The 20,115-nt window shown below is 46.9% G+C and overlaps 1 protein-coding gene across 1 annotated transcript in view; it reads left to right on the top strand.

The window, feature by feature from the left end:
• The window catches only part of LOC120978243 (cytochrome P450 2A6-like), a 90,925-nt gene that overhangs the window by 22,510 nt on the left and 48,300 nt on the right, over positions 1 to 20,115 (top strand). Inside the window, exon 4 of the mRNA XM_040406481.1 lies at positions 3,723 to 3,883. Coding sequence (XP_040262415.1) covers positions 3,723 to 3,883 — 161 coding nt within the window. The remainder of the gene's footprint in view (positions 1 to 3,722; positions 3,884 to 20,115) is intronic.

Below are 20,115 nucleotides of genomic sequence, written 5' to 3'. Positions count from 1 at the left end.
CCGGCTGCTGCTCTGTTCCTGGTCGCTTCCGGTCCCAACTGGCCTAGGAAGCAGCTGGGTCTCGTGACCACTTCAGCCAATCACAGGCTTCAGTGGTCACAGTCCCTTGAATGCTACATCACAGCAGTAATTGTATTGTAACTATAGGCTTGTGATTAGCTGTAGCTGTCTCTGGACTCAGCTGCTTACTGGTCCAGTGGGGACTCTAAGCAGCTGGGAATGGAGCAGCAGCCAAAATGTGGGCAGGCAAGTCTTCTTTTATATTTTACCTGGCACAAGTCCATAGCATAGGGGCTGTTAGCTCCAAGACTGGACAACCTCTTAATTTTTTTTCCATTTTTTACTGAATATTATGTCATTCTAATCTTTTAATCAGTATCAGTCATTGCTTATATTGTGTTACTAGTAGCACTATGCATCAAGTATAGCATTTTGAGATATATCTACAGCGGTGCTTGAAAGTTTGTGAATCCCTCAGAAATCTTAATCCAATGGAAATGTAATGAAAGGACCTGAAGTTTAAGCTGTTTTGTACAGAAACGTTTAGTTGCCGTTCTTTCTGCACAAGGAGGTCACAACAAGATACTGAAAGTAAAGGTTCACATACTTTTGCCACTCACAGACATGTGATGTTGATAATTTTCCTCAATAAGCAAATGACCAGGCTTATATTTTTGACCTATTTGTTTGATAGGGTTATCTTTACCTACTTTTAGGACTTGTGTGAATATCTAAGGTCACATTTATGTAGAAATTTCTGAAAATTCAGAAGATTTCAAAAACTTTTAAGCGCCACTGTAACTATACACTGACAGACCATAGCAAAAATCTAAATTGTTACCAATTATTGCCATGACTATTTGAAGTATTTGAGGCTGTGTTTTAGCCCTTTTGATGCTGTACAGTGTCATAGAAGCTAAAATACAGCATTTCATAATGTGCTAGTTCAAAGGTGTGCTAATCACATTAGACTGGCACACTCATACACTGGCAGAATATGTATTGAAATATGGTGGATAAAGGTAAAAACACAAAATAAAAAAATATATAAAAAAATCCACATCCAGAAAGGAAGCTACAAACCAACAAGCATACATACATTACATTTATTTTTTCATGTGAATATAGTACCATCGTACACTGGATAAAGTAATGCAGCAATTAGGTTCCTGGATGCAGATTATTTTTTTTTTCTTACTTTTATTTTCTGTTTTTACTTTGAGGGCTTGGAAGATAATCATCATGTGCACATATACTGGAGAATAACTGGACTATAGCTAGGGCATGATTCTATCTTTGTATTATTTGTTTTAATTGGTACATTATATTATTAATAATGGCTTTGTATGACTTTTAGGAGGTTTATTTAATTTTACATTCTTCTAATTGTTATACATTCTATCTGGTATTCCAAGCTCACCCCTCACCATATTTGAATATATATTTTACCAGTGTATCACAGTACCAGTCTGAAGTGATTACTATGGTTTCAACTCTAAGGATTCTTTAGCTCTGAGCACCTATCCATCAAGTAGATTTGATCGAAGCCACTTGTGTTGGTTGCTCTTTTCTGGATGTGGCAAAGGTATAATACAGTCACTAATGGAAATTCTCATAGAAGGGAAACTACTGTGCATGTAAAGTCGGCATGCATGTGTTACAGCGCCATGGTGGTTTAGCAGAAGTGCCTTGCAGCTCTGGGGTCCTGATTTTCAATCCAATCAGGGACACCATGTATGCAAGGGTTTCTTCTGGATACTCCATTTCCATCTCACATTCTAAAAATAGGCAAATTGGCTTTCTATTAAACTGACCTTAGTGTGCATTGAGGTCAAGCTCTTATATGATAGCCACTGATTTACCATGGAGTTGCCCCAGACACACAACTTTCCCTGTGGTTTGAGTCCATGTGAGAAAAGTGTATTACGAATGCTTGTCATTGTCATAGATTTCAATGCTGGAGATTAAGACTGTGGGCTGTGGAACCGGTTCAGAGTCTAATTGCTGTAACAGTACTAAAGAAGACAGGATGAGATCAAAAACAATAGGTGCAGCAATCGGGAGAGGCATGGTCAGCAGCCAGAGTTAGGTATAAAAGCGGGATTAGAAAGAAACATCGTGAATGCTTAGCCCAGTTCAGTACACAGGTATCAGCAATGATTGTAGCACAGGATGAAATCAGACCTAGACTAAGATAATAGTCCAACAATCTAACAAGGAGAAAGTGTTATGGTCAAACTTTATTTGGAAGTCCAAGAAAACAAGGCCTAGAAACTCAAGGGGCAAGAAGTGTCCTAGACAATAGATTCAATGAAAGAGAAGTCCAGCATAACCGGTAGTTTAGTGAGAAGAGTTATTTCCTAAGAGACAGGAATCTTTGGGTTTGAATTCTGACTCAGGACCGCTCATTGTGCAGTTGCAAGCTCACTTGCTTTGCATCCAAATTAGTTTTTTCGGTGTATGGCCCTCGTGTATGAACCTCTGTCCAAGGACACAAAGGTATACTTGTGCAGTACTCAAGACCTGGGGGTAACTACAAACAGGCTCAGACTGGCACACAGGGGTACAGGGGAATCCCCTGTGGGCCCCTGAGCAAGGTGGGCCCCTAGTCTCCCACCCCCTGCAAAAGTGGCATATAACACATTAGATTTACTGCACTATATACATATATTCAATGTACAGCATCTCAACCAGACTATGTTTATATCAAAAACTTGTGATATTATTTATTATATTCAAATGTATCCGTATGGTGGGCCCCCAAAATAAATTTTACTGGTGGGCCCTACCTAGTCCGACACTGACTACAAATATATTGTATATAGTTGTGTATTATAATTGTATGTATTTATGTATTGGCCGAGCATCCCAGCAGGGAAGACATGGATGGCAAAGGTTGGCAGGAACAGGCCTAACCACCCTGTTCCTCCCCTCTTGGTCGGAGTGGGCTAGTCCCATTTCCTGCCAGGCGGGGGGAATTCCTAAGTAGCCTTAGAAGGGAGAGGAAGCACACTGCGGAGCTCCTGCTCCTTGGAACAAGTCCCCAGGGAGACCAACTAATCCTACCTCAAGAAAACACAGAGACAAAACAGCAAAACCCTGAATTACAGGCAATGCTGCAAGGTGAAGAATAACAGCTCAAATACCCACCACCCAAAACTGCCACTAGGCCAGGTAAAGCTCAAGTCTGAACTTTACAGTGGACACTTATACCCCCAAATGCTGATCAAACCTGCCTCTATATCTCCTCAATTGCAATTGGTGCCACAAACTGCTCTTTGAATTTGCTGCTGTTGGATATACCATAAGTTATATTTTGGCACTTAGTAAAATAAGACAGTTAATCGTTCACTTCTGGCCTCATTCTTCAAATTACCTTTCCACTGCACCGATCCCCAAGGAACAGCCTTAGGGAGTACACCGTGCCACAACATCTCATCAGAGCTATTACCACTCCTACTGTATCTTCTACACTGGCTCCTCAGCGGCTGCTGTACTTGTAAGACTGTTAGCCCACTACCCACACTGGTATTAGTTTCATAGAAAGAAATGAGCTTTAAATTAAAGTGGAGGTTAACCTGAGGATGCATTAGAACTACCATTCCTCCCTCTCTCAATCTCTTCCTTCCTACCTTCATTCATTCCTTCATTTCCTGTCTGCTTTATTATTATGTGGAAAAAACACACTATTATTATTTATTTTTTTTATGTTGTTTATACAGAACAATTTGTCGACCCGACCAGATTTCTAGTCCAGTGTGTCTCAAATGTAATTTGCTCCATTGTGTTTGGAAACCGCTTTGAATACAGTAATGATAGCTTCCAGAAGCTCCTGGGCATGTTTAATGCTGTATTTCAGGATATGAGCGGTGTGTATGGACAGGTAAGTTCAACACTTTCAACGTTATACACTAGACAGCCACATGGTATTTAATCAGTAGCAAATCTACTCTTTGGACAAATATTTTTCTCTCGGCAACAGATTTAGTCCCCTCTTATTAAGAGAAATGTACATGTAACTGTAGGGGGAAAAGAGCTTTCAGTAACACCTCAGCTCTGGCATCTAAAAGGCACCAATAACCCTCTGCTAAAATAGAGAACACTAATACTATAAATATCATGTGATATTTGGGTACGTTGGACAAATATAGATTTTTCATTAGGACCCAGAAGTAAAGATGAGCAAATTTCTTGAAATTAGTTTGGGTCCAATTCTCACAAATGGGTCAATTGTATATTGGTGTATGACACACTGGGCCAGATTTATCATTAGCTCCAGTCAGAATAATGGAGTGAAAAAGTCGCGGAAAAATGCGCAAACGCTAAAACTGCGCACAAATTTGCGACTTTTTTCTGCTCTGCACTATGCTCGCCAGTTTTCTGAAAGTGGGTGTGTTTTCTTATGTAAATTAATCTCTAGACAGATTTACTATTGGGACTATTTAAAAAGTCGCAAAAAAATCGCAAAAAAATGCGCAATTTCACTCCAGTGAGGACCATGCTTATCTTATGAGACTTTTTAATAGAACATGCGACTTTTTCGTAAGGACGTGCGACTTTTGTAAAGCTGCTTACTGACGGATAAACTGCTACCGTCAAACCACATTTATTAGTCTTAAAGGGCCGATCATAAATCTGACTTGGCTAAAACTGACTTTAGCCATATATGAAAGTGGAGTGAGCTGTCAGAGTAATGATAAATCTGGCCCACTGAGTTCTTGTAGCACTCATAATTTTCTCTCATATTTCTGTCTTTCTTTTCCTTCCCCTTTCAAACTCTTTAACGGAAAGACAGCAGTAGTAAATAATGTCAAAATGATGCTAAGATACTGTATATGGCTATGGGTAAACGCATGGTTAAGGCTGTTAACAGTGTGTTTGAGAATACACTGCTCTGTCGGATTTGTCATACATTTGATACACACGTTGTAGTAACTTAAAAAGCAACATCTTGTTCTGAACAAGTAATCCAAAAAATATGACTTAATGGGAGAAAATGCATTATACCAGGCCTAGGGTTATCTGAAATTGTTTTAAATGATGTAATGTTAATTATCTTTTATTAGTGTTGATCGAGCACCAAAGTGCTCGGGTGCTCAAGTAGAACACTTTGGGATGCTCGGGTGCTCTACAGAGCACCAGAGCACAATGAAAGTCAATGGGAGAACCAGAGCATTAAACCAGGCACCCCCTGCTCTGAAGAGGGGAGGGTGTCTGGTTCACAGGAAAAGGTCAGAAATGAATGGAAAGACCACTGAAATGGTTCGGGAACAGCATGGGGGATATCTGGAGGCATCTTGGACTCCCAGTTCGCTGCTGGGAGCGATGTTGTCCGAGTAGTAAGCCACTTTTACAGACTGACAATAATATGCACAAAACTGAAGATAAAATCGATTTTAGAGGAAAAATTGTTAGGAAACAATTTTTCCTGTATATTTACTTGCATATAAAGTGCAAGTGCTGCCAAAAATTACAAGGAAGAGGCACTCCGATACACCCTTTATTACACATAAAGGAATGCATCATTCACACTCTTGAAAAATTATGATTGCTGGCCTGCTGGTTACCCTCAAAAACATTAGGGGCATGGGCCTGCTGGTGACCCTCTAAAACATTAGGGGCGAGGGCATGCTGCTGATCTGACCATCTAAAAAACTAGGAGTAAGGGACTGCTGCTGAGCTGACCATTTAACACATTAAGCGGATGGCCTGCTGCTGATCTGACCATATAAAAAATTAGGAGTGAGGGTCTGCTGCTGAGCTGACCATCTAAAAAATTAGGGGTGAGGGTCTGCTGCTGATCTGACAATCTAAAACATTAGGGATGACGGTCTGCTGCTGAGCTGACCATCTTAAACATTAGGGGCAAGGGCCTGCTGCTGATCTGACCATCTAAAAAAAATAGGGGTGAAGGTCTGCTGCTGAGTAGTGTTGAGCGAACAGTTCGAGCATAGTTCGGGTCCGTACCGAATTTTGGAGTGTTCGTGACACGGACCCGAACCCGAACTTTTTCGTAAAAGTTCGGGTTCGGGTTCGTCGTTCGGCATGTATTTTGGCGCATTTTGAAAGGCTGCAAAGCAGCCAATCAACATGCATCATACTACTTGCCCTAAGATGCCATCGCAGCCATGCCTACTATTGGCAAGGCTGTGATTGGCCAAGTGCAGCATGTGACTCAGCCTCTTTATAAGCTTGTGCGCACGTCGGGACGTGCTCACTCCCGATGTGAATAGAACAGGGATAGACGCAGCTGATGCTAGGGCGAGAATAGGCAGGGATAATTGAATAACTGGAAGCAAATTTCTCTCCTCCACCTGTGATTCATCTGAACAACTGCAGCTGAGCTGCTTTTTTGATAGGGATTGGCTATTTTTAGAGTGGCCAGAGTGATTTTTCCATCCACATGTACCTGGGCTGACCGCCGGCCGCCATTTTGCGACTTGTAGTGCTGCAGCAGAAGCTGCCACAGTGTGCATTCCAAAGCTCCAAACAAGTCAGACATCTACACCTGGGATTCAGACCAATAGCGATTTAGCAGCACAGTCCAAGGCTATTTTTTTTAAAGGTTGTGCAGACCATTTTGTGGCACATGTTACTGGGCTGATAGGCGGCGGCCATCTTGGGACTAGTGCTGCAGCACAATCTCTCCCAACGTCCATTAATCACTTGTAATAGTGGTCTGTGCCATAGAAATCCTACATCAGGGACTTGGGTGTGCTTGTGTCACCCCTACTAATACCAGTCCACCTGTAATCCATACAGTGAAAAGCCATAAAGTATTCCAGTGAGGGAATTTTTTATTTATTTAAAAAAGGCCAAGTTAGTTTATCTGGCGTTCAATATACTAGATACAGTTAGGCCTGCGTTTCATACATCTGGAATTAGCAAACTAATGTGCTGGGGTTGGGAAAACATATATGTACCCATACTAGAATCTGTCAAAGAAAGCGGTACTCACATATAACAGTCATTCCATCTGTAATCCATACAGTCAAAAGACTGAAAGTATTCCAGTGAGGGGATTTTTTTTATTTAAAAAAGGCCAAGTTAGTTTATCTGGCGTTCAATATACTAGATACAGTTAGGCCTGCGTTTCATACATCTGGAATTAGCAAACTAATGTGCTGGGGTTGGGAAAACATATATGTACCCATACTAGAATCTGTCAAAGAAAGCGGTACTCACATATAACAGTCATTCCATCTGTAATCCATACAGTCAAAAGACTGAAAGTATTCCAGTGAGGGAATTTTTTTTTTATTTAAAAAAGGCCAAGTTAGTTTATCTGGCGTTCAATATACTAGATACAGTTAGGCCTGCGTTTCATACATCTGGAATTAGCAAACTAATGTGCTGGGGTTGGGAAAACATATATGTACCCATACTAGAATCTGTCAAAGAAAGCGGTACTCACATATAACAGTCATTCCATCTGTAATCCATACAGTCAAAAGACTGAAAGTATTCCAGTGAGGGAATTTTTTTTTTATTTAAAAAAGGCCAAGTTAGTTTATCTGGCGTTCAATATACTAGATACAGTTAGGCCTGCGTTTCATACATCTGGAATTAGCAAACTAATGTGCTGGGGTTGGGAAAACATATATGTACCCATACTAGAATCTGTCAAAGAAAGCGGTACTCACATATAACAGTCATTCCATCTGTAATCCATACAGTCAAAAGACTGAAAGTATTCCAGTGAGGGAATTTTTTTTATTTAAAAAAGGCCAAGTTAGTTTATCTGGCGTTCAATATACTAGATACAGTTAGGCCTGCGTTTCATACATCTGGAATTAGCAAACTAATGTGCTGGGGTTGGGAAAACATATATGTACCCATACTAGAATCTGTCAAAGAAAGCGGTACTCACATATAACAGTCATTCCATCTGTAATCCATACAGTCAAAAGACTGAAAGTATTCCAGTGAGGGAATTTTTTTTATTTAAAAAAGGCCAAGTTAGTTTATCTGGCGTTCAATATACTAGATACAGTTAGGCCTGCGTTTCATACATCTGGAATTAGCAAACTAATGTGCTGGGGTTGGGAAAACATATGTACCCATACTAGAATCTGTCAAAGAAAGCGGTACTCACATATAACAGTCATTCCATCTGTAATCCATACAGTCAAAAGACTGAAAGTATTCCAGTGAGGGAATTTTTTTTATTTAAAAAAGGCCAAGTTAGTTTATCTGGCGTTCAATATACTAGATACAGTTAGGCCTGCGTTTCATACATCTGGAATTAGCAAACTAATGTGCTGGGGTTGGGAAAACATATATGTACCCATACTAGAATCTGTCAAAGAAAGCGGTACTCACATATAACAGTCATTCCATCTGTAATCCATACAGTCAAAAGACTGAAAGTATTCCAGTGAGGGAATTTTTTTTTTATTTAAAAAAGGCCAAGTTAGTTTATCTGGCGTTCAATATACTAGATACAGTTAGGCCTGCGTTTCATACATCTGGAATTAGCAAACTAATGTGCTGGGGTTGGGAAAACATATATGTACCCATACTAGAATCTGTCAAAGAAAGCGGTACTCACATATAACAGTCATTCCATCTGTAATCCATACAGTCAAAAGACTGAAAGTATTCCAGTGAGGGAATTTTTTTTTTATTTAAAAAAGGCCAAGTTAGTTTATCTGGCGTTCAATATACTAGATACAGTTAGGCCTGCGTTTCATACATCTGGAATTAGCAAACTAATGTGCTGGGGTTGGGAAAACATATATGTACCCATACTAGAATCTGTCAAAGAAAGCGGTACTCACATATAACAGTCATTCCATCTGTAATCCATACAGTCAAAAGACTGAAAGTATTCCAGTGAGGGGATTTTGCTTATAAAAAATAATATATTTCATTGTGGTGCGAGTTGAATCGCAACAATGAAGAAAAATACTATTAAGGGACGAGGACGCGGTCGTGGTGGTGTCCGTGGAGCCTCTGTTGCTGGTAGAGGACGTGGCCGTTCGGCCCCAGGCGCACACAGTAGGGAACGAACTCCCTCAACTAGCCGGCAGAATGTACCGTAATACCTCCGGTGGCCCAATGCCGCTCTTAGGATGGTAAGGCCTGAGCAGGTACAGGCATTAATCGATTGGGTGGCCGACAGTGCTTCCAGCACGTTCACCACATGGTCTTCCACCCAGTCTTCTGCGGAAAGCGCACAGGTGGCACCTGAAAACCAAGCCCATCAGTCTGTCACATCACCCCCAAGCATATCAGGGAAACGGTCTGAGCCACAAGTTATGCAGCAGTCTCTTCTTCTGTTTGAAGACTCTGCTTCCAGGGTTTCCCAGGGGCGTCCACCTAGCCCTTCCCCAGTGGAGGAAGACATACCATGCACTGACGCACAACCACTTATGTCTCCAGATGAAGAGGACATGGGAATACCACCACAGCAGAGTCACCGACTCTCTGATGATGACGAAACACAGGTGCCCACTGCCGCGTCTTTTTGCAGTGTGCAGACTGAACAGGAGGAGGTCAGGGAGGGAGACTGGGTGGAAGACGATGCAGAGGACGATGAGGTCTTAGACCCCACATGGACTGAAGGTCGTGGCGATGACTTTCACAGTTCAGAGGAAGAGGTAGTGGTGAGACCGAGACAACAGCGAAGCCAAAGAGGGAGCAGGGGGCCAAAGCAGACGAGCCGCCGCCCCCAGAGTTCGCCTGCTACTGGACATCGCCAACAGGGACCCAGCCCCACAAAGGCAGCTTCAAAGAGTTCCCTGGCATGGCACTTCTTTAAACAATGTCCTACCGACAAGACCCGAGTGACTTGCACGCTCTGCCATCAGAGCCTGAGGCGAGGCATTAACGTTCTGAACCTCAGCACAACCTGCATGACCAGGCATCTACATGCAAAGCATGAACTGCAGTGGGGTACACACCTTAAAAACCAGGCACTCGCTGAGGCTCCCCCTGCTCCCTCTACCGCTGCTGCCTCGGCTTCCGCCTCGAGAGGAATGTTGCCACCTGCCGAGCAGCAAACAGAGGATGTGCCACCGACACCACCACCACCGCCACCGTCAACTAGCGTCTCCACTATATCACACAGCAGCGTTCAGCTCTCAATATCTCAAACCTTAGAGAGGAAGCGCAAATTCCCCCCGAGTCACCCTCGAGCCCTTGGCCTGAACGCCAGCATTTCTAAACTGCTGGCCTTTGAAATGCTGTCATTCCGGCTGGTGGACACAGACAGCTTCAAACAGCTGATGGCCATGGCTGTCCCGCAGTATGTGGTTCCCAGCCGCCACTACTTCTCCAAGACAGCCGTGCCTTCCCTGCACATGCAAGTGTCCGATAAAATCAAGTGTGCACTGCGCAACGCCATTTGTGGCAAGGTCCACCTAACCACAGATACGTGGACCAGTAAGCACGGCCAGGGACGCTATATCTCACTAACTGCACACTGGATGAATGTAGTGGCGGCTGGGCCCCCGGCGGACAGTTCCTTGGCGCACGCCCTTCCGCCCCCTAGGATCGCAGGGCATCATTCTCTGCCTCCTGTAGCCTCCTCCTCCTACTCGGCTTCCTCCTCCACTGCTTCCACCAGCTCATCCGGTCAGCCACACACCTTCACCACCAACTTCAGCACAGCCCGGGGTAAACGTCAGCAGGCCATTCTGAAACTCATATGTTTGGGGGACAGGCCCCACAGCGCAAAGGAGTTGTGGCGGGGTATTGAACAACAGACCGACGAGTGGTTTCTGCCGGTGGGCCTCAAGCCAGGCCTGGTGGTATGTAATAATGGGCGAAATCTCGTGGCAGCTCTGGGACTAGCCGGTTTGACGCACATCCCTTGCCTGGCGCATGTGCTGAACTTGGTGGTGCAGAGGTTCATTCACCACTACCCCAACATGTCAGAGCTGCTGCATAAAGTGCGGGCCGTCTGTGCGCGCTTCTGCCGTTCACATCCTGCCGCTGCTCGCCTGTCTGCGCTACAGCGGAACTTCGGCCTTCCCGCTCACCGCCTCATATGCGACGTGCCCACCCGGTGGAACTCCACCTTGCACATGCTGGAGAGACTGTGCGAGCAGCAGCAGGCCATAGTGGAGTTTCAGCTGCAGCACGCTCGCGTCAGTCGTACTGCCGAACAGCACCACTTCACCACCAATGATTGGGCCTCCATGCGAGACCTGTGTGCCCTGCTGCGCTGTTTCGAGTACTCCACCAACATGGCCAGTGGCGATGACACTGTTATCAGCGTTACAATACCACTTCTATGTCTCCTTGAGAAAACACTTAGGGCAATGATGTTAGAGGAGGTGGCCCAGGTGGAGGAGGAGGAGGAGGATGAGGGCTCGTTTCTAACACTTTCGGGCCAGTCTGTTCGAAGTGGCTCAGAGGGAGGTTTGTTTAAGCAGCAGAGGACAGGTTCACAAGTCGCCAGCCAAGGCACTGTACTGGAGGACGAGGAGGATGAGGAGGAGGAGGTGGAGGGGGACGAGGATGACGCAAGTTCACAGCGGGGTGGCAGCCCAGGCCCATCACTGGTGCGTGGCTGGGGGGATACGGTGGACGATGACGATACGCCTCCCACAGAGGACAGCTTGTCCTTACCCATGGGTAGCCTGGCCCACATGAGCGAATATATGCTCCAATGCCTGCGCAACGACAGCAGAGTTGCCCACGTTTTAACGTGTGCAGACTACTGGGTGGCCACCCTGCTGGATCCCCGGTATAAAGACAATGTGCCCACTTTAATTCCTGAACTGGAGCGCGACCGTAAGATGCGCGAGTACAAGCGCACGCTGATAGAGGCGCTCTTGAGAGCATTCCCACATGTCACAGGGGAACAGGTGGAAGGTGAAGGCAGAGGAGTGGCAAGAGGTCGCCAACGCAGCTGTGTCACGGCCAGCTCATCTGAGGGCAGGGTTAGCATGGCAGAAATGTGGAAAAGTTTTGTCTCCACGCCACAGCTATCTGCACCGACACCTGATACGGAACGTGTTAGCAGGAGGCAGCATTTCACTAACATGGTTGAACAGTATGTCTGCACACCCCTCCACATCCTGACGGATGGTTCGGCCCCATTCAACTACTGGGTTTCGAAATTGTCCACATGGCCAGAGTTAGCATGTTATGCCTTGGAGGTGCTTTCCTGCCCGGCGGCCAGCGTTTTATCTGAACGCGTATTCAGCACGGCAGGGGGCGTCATTACTGACAAGCGCAGCCGCCTGTCCACAGCCAACGTGGACAAGCTGACCTTCATAAAGATGAACCAGGCATGGATCCCACAGGACCTGTCCCTCCCTTGTGCAGAGTAGTCCTTATTAACTGCCTAAAACATGTCTTGTTGTGCTACGGGCCACTTCTTTATTTGATACAAATTTTATGACACCCACAGTTGAATGAAACTCTTCTCTGTCTGGGCGCCGGGGCCTAACCAGATGAAAGTGGCCGGTTAAACTAACGGGTGACATGAAGCCATAACCTCTGCCATGCTACCTCTGTCTTCTGTCTGGGTGCTGAGGCCTAAGTCAAATAAAGCGGTCTTCTGCTGTGCTGGGGGATATGAAGCTAATCTCTGACCTCTCTCCTCTGTCTGGGTCCAAAGGCCTAAATCACTGAAAGAGGCCTTCTCCTGTGGTGTGTGATATGATGCCAGAATATGTGCTGTGGGGCCTCTCTCCTCTTCCTGGGTGCAGGGGTCAAATAAACTAAATTGTGGCCTACTCCTGTGGTGGTTGATATGATGCCTGATTCTCTGATGTGGAACCTCTCTCCTCTGTTTGGGTGAAGGGGTCAAAGTAACTAAATGGTGGCTTCTCCTGTGGTGGCTGATATGATGCCAGAATATGTGCTGTGGTGCCTCTCTCCTCTTCCTGGGTGCAGGGGTCAAAGTAACTAAATGGTGGCTTCTCCTGTGGTGGCTGATATGATGCCAGAATATGTGCTGTGGGGCCTCTCTCCTCTTCCTGGGTGCAGGGGTCAAAGTAACTCAATGGTGGCTTCTCCTGTGGTGGCTGATATGATGCCAGAATATGTGCTGTGGGGCCTCTCTCCTCTTCCTGGGTGCAGGGGTCAAAGTAACTCAATGGTGGCTTCTCCTGTGGTGGCTGATATGATGCCAGAATATGTGCTGTGGGGCCTCTCTCCTCTTCCTGGGTGCAGGGGTCAAAGTAACTCAATGGTGGCTTCTCCTGTGCTGATTGATATAAAGCTGATGGTTGTGCCATCTGACATGGTTGCCAGGGTCTGATTCAATGGGGGCCTACTCCTGTGGTGGGTGATCTAAATGCCTGATTCTCTGCTGTGAAACCTCTCTCCTCCGTCTGGGTGTAGGGGTCAAAGTCTTTCAAAGTCGCCTTCTCCTGTGCTGATTGATATGAAGCTGATGGTTGTGCCATCTGACATGGTTGCCGGGGTCCCATTAAATTGTGGCCTACTCCTGTGGTGGTTGATATGATGCCTGATTCTCTGATGTGGAACCTCTCTCCTCTGTTTGGGTGAAGGGGTCAAAGTAACTAAATGGTGGCTTCTCCTGTGGTGGCTGATATGATGCCAGAATATGTGCTGTGGGGCCTCTCTCCTCTTCCTGGGTGCAGGGGTCAAAGTAACTCAATGGTGGCTTCTCCTGTGGTGGCTGATATGATGCCAGAATATGTGCTGTGGTGCCTCTCTCCTCTTCCTGGGTGCGGGGGTCAAAGTAACTCAATGGTGGCTTCTCCTGTGGTGGCTGATATGATGCCAGAATATGTGCTGTGGGGCCTCTCTCCTCTTCCTGGGTGCAGGGGTCAAAGTAACTCAATGGTGGCTTCTCCTGTGCTGATTGATATAAAGCTGATGGTTGTGCCATCTGACATGGTTGCCAGGGTCCGATTCAATGGGGGCCTACTCCTGTGGTGGGTGATCTAAATGCCTGATTCTCTGCTGTGAAACCTCTCTCCTCCGTCTGGGTGTAGGGGTCAAAGTCTTTCAAAGTCGCCTTCTCCTGTGCTGATTGATATGAAGCTGATGGTTGTGCCATCTGACATGGTTGCCGGGGTCCCATTAAATTGTGGCCTACTCCTGTGGTGGTTGATATGATGCCTGATTCTCTGATGTGGAACCTCTCTCCTCTGTTTGGGTGAAGGGGTCAAAGTAACTAAATGGTGGCTTCTCCTGTGGTGGCTGATATGATGCCAGAATATGTGCTGTGGGGCCTCTCTCCTCTTCCTGGGTGCAGGGGTCAAAGTAACTCAATGGTGGCTTCTCCTGTGGTGGCTGATATGATGCCAGAATATGTGCTGTGGTGCCTCTCTCCTCTTCCTGGGTGCGGGGGTCAAAGTAACTCAATGGTGGCTTCTCCTGTGGTGGCTGATATGATGCCAGAATATGTGCTGTGGGGCCTCTCTCCTCTTCCTGGGTGCAGGGGTCAAAGTAACTCAATGGTGGCTTCTCCTGTGCTGATTGATATAAAGCTGATGGTTGTGCCATCTGACATGGTTGCCAGGGTCTGATTCAATGGGGGCCTACTCCTGTGGTGGGTGATCTAAATGCCTGATTCTCTGCTGTGAAACCTCTCTCCTCCGTCTGGTTGTAGGGGTCAAAGTCTTTCAAAGTCGCCTTCTCCTGTGCTGATTGATATGAAGCTGATGGTTGTGCCATCTGACATGGTTGCCGGGGTCCCATTAAATTGTGGCCTACTCCTGTGGTGGTTGATATGATGCCTGATTCTCTGATGTGGAACCTCTCTCCTCTGTTTGGGTGAAGGGGTCAAAGTAACTAAATGGTGGCTTCTCCTGTGGTGGCTGATATGATGCCAGAATATGTGCTGTGGGGCCTCTCTCCTCTTCCTGGGTGCAGGGGTCAAAGTAACTCAATGGTGGCTTCTCCTGTGGTGGCTGATATGATGCCAGAATATGTGCTGTGGGGCCTCTCTCCTCTTCCTGGGTGCAGGGGTCAAAGTAACTCAATGGTGGCTTCTCCTGTGGTGGTTAGTATAATGCCAGATAATGTGCTGTGGGGCCTCTCTCCTCTTCCTGGGTGCAGGGGTCAAAGTAACTCAATGGTGGCTTCTCCTGTGGTGGCTGATATGATGCCAGAATATGTGCTGTGGTGCCTCTCTCCTCTTCCTGGGTGCGGGGGTCAAAGTAACTCAATGGTGGCTTCTCCTGTGGTGGCTGATATGATGCCAGAATATGTGCTGTGGGGCCTCTCTCCTCTTCCTGGGTGCAGGGGTCAAAGTAACTCAATGGTGGCTTCTCCTGTGGTGGTTAGTATGATGCCAGAATATGTGCTGTGGGGCCTCTCTCCTCTTCCTGGGTGCAGGGGTCAAAGTAACTCAATGGTGGCTTCTCCTGTGGTGGCTGATATGATGCCAGAATATGTGCTGTGGTGCCTCTCTCCTCTTCCTGGGTGCGGGGGTCAAAGTAACTAAATGGTGGCTTCTCCTGTGGTGGCTGATATGATGCCAGAATATGTGCTGTGGGGCCTCTCTCCTCTTCCTGGGTGCAGGGGTCAAAGTAACTCAATGGTGGCTTCTCCTGTGCTGATTGATATAAAGCTGATGGTTGTGCCATCTGACATGGTTGCCAGGGTCTGATTCAATGGGGGCCTACTCCTGTGGTGGGTGATCTAAATGCCTGATTCTCTGCTGTGAAACCTCTCTCCTCCGTCTGGGTGTAGGGGTCAAAGTCTTTCAAAGTCGCCTTCTCCTGTGCTGATTGATATGAAGCTGATGGTTGTGCCATCTGACATGGTTGCCGGGGTCCCATTAAATTGTGGCCTACTCCTGTGGTGGTTGATATGATGCCTGATTCTCTGATGTGGAACCTCTCTCCTCTGTTTGGGTGAAGGGGTCAAAGTAACTAAATGGTGGCTTCTCCTGTGGTGGCTGATATGATGCCAGAATATGTGCTGTGGGGCCTCTCTCCTCTTCCTGGGTGCAGGGGTCAAAGTAACTCAATGGTGGCTTCTCCTGTGGTGGCTGATATGATGCCAGAATATGTGCTGTGGTGCCTCTCTCCTCTTCCTGGGTGCGGGGGTCAAAGTAACTCAATGGTGGCTTCTCCTGTGGTGGCTGATATGATGCCAGAATATGTGCTGTGGTGCCTCTCTCCTCTTCCTGGGTGCAGGGGTCAAAGTAACTAAATGGTGGCTTCTCCTGTGGTGGTTGATATGATGCCTGATTCTCTGCTGTGAAACCTCTCTCCTCCATCTGGGTGTAGGGGTCAAAGTCTTTCAAAGTCGCCTTCTCCTGTGCTGATTGATATAAAGCTGATGGTTGTGCCATCTGACATGGTTGCCAGGGTCTGATTCAATGGGGGCCTACTCCTGTGGTGGGTGATCTAAATGCCTGATTCTCTGCTGTGAAACCTCTCTCCTCCGTCTGGGTGTAGGGGTCAAAGTCTTTCAAAGTCGCCTTCTCCTGTGCTGATTGATATGAAGCTGATGGTTGTGCCATCTGACATGGTTGCCGGGGTCCCATTAAATTGGGGCCTACTCCTGTGGTGGGTGATCTAAATGCCTGATTCTCTGCTTTGAAACCTCTCTCCTCCGTCCGGGTGTAGGGGTCAAAGTCTGTCAAAGTCGCCTTCTCCTGTGCTGATTGATATAAAGCTTATGCTTGTGCCATCTGACATGGTTGCCGGGGTCTGATTCAATGGTGGCCTACTCCTGTGGTGGGTGATCTAAATGCCTGATTCTCTGCTGTGTAACCTCTCTCCTCCGTCTGGGTGTAGGGGTCAAAGTAACTAAATGGTGGCCTACTCCTGTGGTGGGTGATATGATGCCTGGTTCTCTGCTGTGGGACCTCTCTCCTTTGTCTGGGTGCTGTGGTCAAAATAATAGTAAGTGACCTTCTCCATTGGTGGGTGACTTGAAGCCTGATTCTGTGCTATGGGACCTCACTCCAATTAATATTGTTTAATTTTTATTTATTTTATGTTAACTCATCATTTCCCTATCTACATTTGTTTGCAGGGGATTTAACTACATTTTGCTGCCTTTTGCAGCCCTCTAGCCCTTTCCGGGTGTGTTTTACAGCCTTTTTAGTGCCCAAAAGTTCGGGTCCCCATTGACTTCTATGGGGTTCGGGTTCGGGATGAAGTTCGGGTCGAGTTCGGATCCCGAACCCGAACATTTTTCGAAAGTTCGGCCGAACTCGTCGAACCCGAACATCCAGGTGTTCGCTCAACTCTACTGCTGAGCTGACCCTCTAAAACATTAGGGGCGAGGTCCTGCTGCTGAGCTGACCATCTAAAAAATTAGGGGTAAGGGTCTGCTGCTGAGCTGACCCTCTAAAACATTAAGGGCGAGGGCCTGCTGATGATCTGACCATCTAAAATATTAGGGGTGAGGGTCTGCTGCTGATCTGACCATCTAAAACATTAGGGGTGAGGGTCTGCTGCTGATCTGACCATCTAAAAAAATAGGGATGAGGGTCTGCTGATGAGCTGAGCCTCTAAAACATTAGTGGCGAGGACCTGCTGCTGATCTGACCATCTAAAAAATTTGGGGTGAGGTTTGGCTGCTGAGCTGACCATCTAAAACATTAGGGTGAGGGTCTGCTGCTGATCTAACCTTCTAAAACATTAGGAGTGAAGGTCTGCTGCTGAGCTTACCATCTAAAACATTATGGGTGAGGGCCTGCTGCTGATCTGACCATCCAAAAAATTAGGGGTGAGGGTCTGCTGCTTAGCTGACCCTCTAAAACATTGGGGGTGAGGGCCTGCTGCTGATCTGACCATCTAAAACATTATGGGCATGGCCTGCTGGTGACCCTATAAAACATTAGGGATGAGGGTCTGCTGCTGAGCTGACCCTCTAAAACATTACGAGCGAGGGCTACCTAATGAGCATGTTGATAAGATGGAGGAGGGCGAGAAAAGGAAGATGAACCCATATACCCTTTTTTGTGGTGGATGGGGTTCATGGGAATACAGTGTATGCAATACACCATAAAAGCCACATTTAAAGTGCCTTTATGTCCAGCCGCTTTCCTCTGGTGGAGTAGAGTAGTCAGGTGCAATCCAGGCCTTGTTCATTTTGATAAGAGCCAACCTGTCAGCATTTTCAGTTGGCAGGCGGATGCGCTTATCAGTTATTATGCTCCCAGCAGCACTAAATACCCGATCTGACAAAACACTGGCAGCAGGTCAGGCCAGCACCTCCAAGGCATAGAGCGCCAGTTCATGTCACGTTTCCAGCTTGAAGACCCAATAGTTGTAAGGCAAAGAGGGATCACTGAGGACGCTGACACATTCTGCTACGTACTCCTTCACCATCTTCCAAAACTTTTCTCTCCTTGTGACACTAGGCCGCGCATCAGGGTGTGGATGCTGAAGAGGTGTCATGAAACTGTCCCAGGCTTTGGATAGTGTTGCCCTGTCTCTGTTGGAACTGCTGTGTGTTCCCCTCGTCTGCCCTCCTCGCTTGCCCAAGGAGCCCAGCTTGAAACTTTTGAAGCAATTTTTCCACAAGGACCATCTGGTATTGCACCATTTTGCTTGTCCTCTCTACCACAGAAATGACAGATGAGAAGTCCTCTCCACCCACAGGAATGAGAGATGAGAAGTTCTCTTTGTAGCGGGGGTCGAGAAGCGCAAACAACCAGTAATCGGTGTTGGCCAATATGCGTATAAAGCGAAGGTCACAGGAAAGGCAGCTTAACATAAAGTCAGCCATGTGTGCCAGAGTCCCAACAGACAAGACTTTGCTGTCCTCATCAGGAGAATGACTCTCAATCTCCTCATACTCTTCCTCCTCTTCGGCCCATCTATGCTGAATAGATCGAATAAACCTCCTATGGGTACTACCCTCTGTAGCGGAGGCAACCGTCTCCTGCTCCTCCTCCTCATCATCATCATCATCCAATTCGTGCTGAGAAGATGAACGGAGGGTGGTCTGGCTATCACCCTGTGAACTATCTTCCCCCATTTCCACTTCTTCCACATGCAAAGCATCCTCCTTCATTGTGAGCAGTGAGTGTTTCAGTAGACACAGAAGTGGGATGGTTAAACTAATAATAGCGGCATCGCCGCTCACCATCTGTGTTGATTCCTCAAAGTTGCGTAAAAAACCTCACAGAGGTCAGACATCCATGCCCACTTGTCGCTTGTAAAGAGCAGAAGTTGACTGGAAAGGCGACAATCATGTTGCAGCTGGTATTCTACTACTGCCCTATGCTGCTCACAAAGCCTGGCCAACATGTGACATGTCGTGTTCCAGCGCTTGCTCACGTCGCACAACAGTCAGTGAGCTGGCAATTGCAAGCACTGCTGCAGTGTTGCCAGACCATGACTTTCGGAAATGTGCGCACACGCGGCGCACATTCACCAGTAGCTCAGGCAAATTGGGGTAGGTTTTGAGAAACCACTGAACCACTAAATTGAACACGTGGGCTAGGCATGGTATGTGTGTGAGCTTGCCGAGCTCCAAAGCCGCCACCAAATTATGGACATTATCAGACACAACCATGCCTGGTTCCAGATGAAAGTGGTTGTCCGGGTTCAGAGCTGAACCCGGACATACCATTCTTTATACCCAGGCAGCCCCCCTGAGGCTAGCATCGAAGCAGTTCAGGGAACTGATGCACTCCCTTGCCCGGGATCTTTTGTTTATCATAACACACTGATGGGCGGGCCCATGGAGAGCCATGGTAAGTCACCGGATCTCCAAAAAATGCCTTTGTCCTGCGCGATTTAGCGCAGGGCAAAAGAGAGCATCGGAGCATGAACTGCTCCAAAGCTCAAGTCAGGGGGGCTGCCAGGGTGATAATGGAGGTATGTCCGGGTTCATCTCTGAACCCGGACAACCCCTTTAAGTGGTGAGAGCCACAGCTTAGTCTGGTCCCTTATACCCTGCCACAACTCTGCGGCGGCGTGCTGTTTGTCACCTAAGGAAATTAGTTTCAGCTCGGCCTGTTGCTGCTTCCCCACTGCAGTGCTACACTGCTTCCAGATACTAACTGATGGCTTACTGGTGCTGCAAGATGATAATTCAGAGATGGAAGTGGAGGAGGAGGTGGAGCATGAGAAGGGGGGGGAGTTGCAGCCACAAATATAGGTGGTGGCGGAAATCCTGATTGAAGTAGGGCCTGCAATCCTTGGCATCATTGGCACCTGTGCCATCCCAGGGTACGACTCGCTCCCGGCCTCCACAACGTTCACCCAG

Source organism: Bufo bufo, chromosome 8 (assembly GCF_905171765.1).
Source record: "Bufo bufo chromosome 8, aBufBuf1.1, whole genome shotgun sequence".
Lineage (NCBI taxonomy): Eukaryota > Metazoa > Chordata > Amphibia > Anura > Bufonidae > Bufo > Bufo bufo.
The sequence above is the reverse complement of the archived record's forward strand: the minus strand, read 5'-3'. Positions and strand labels throughout refer to the sequence as shown.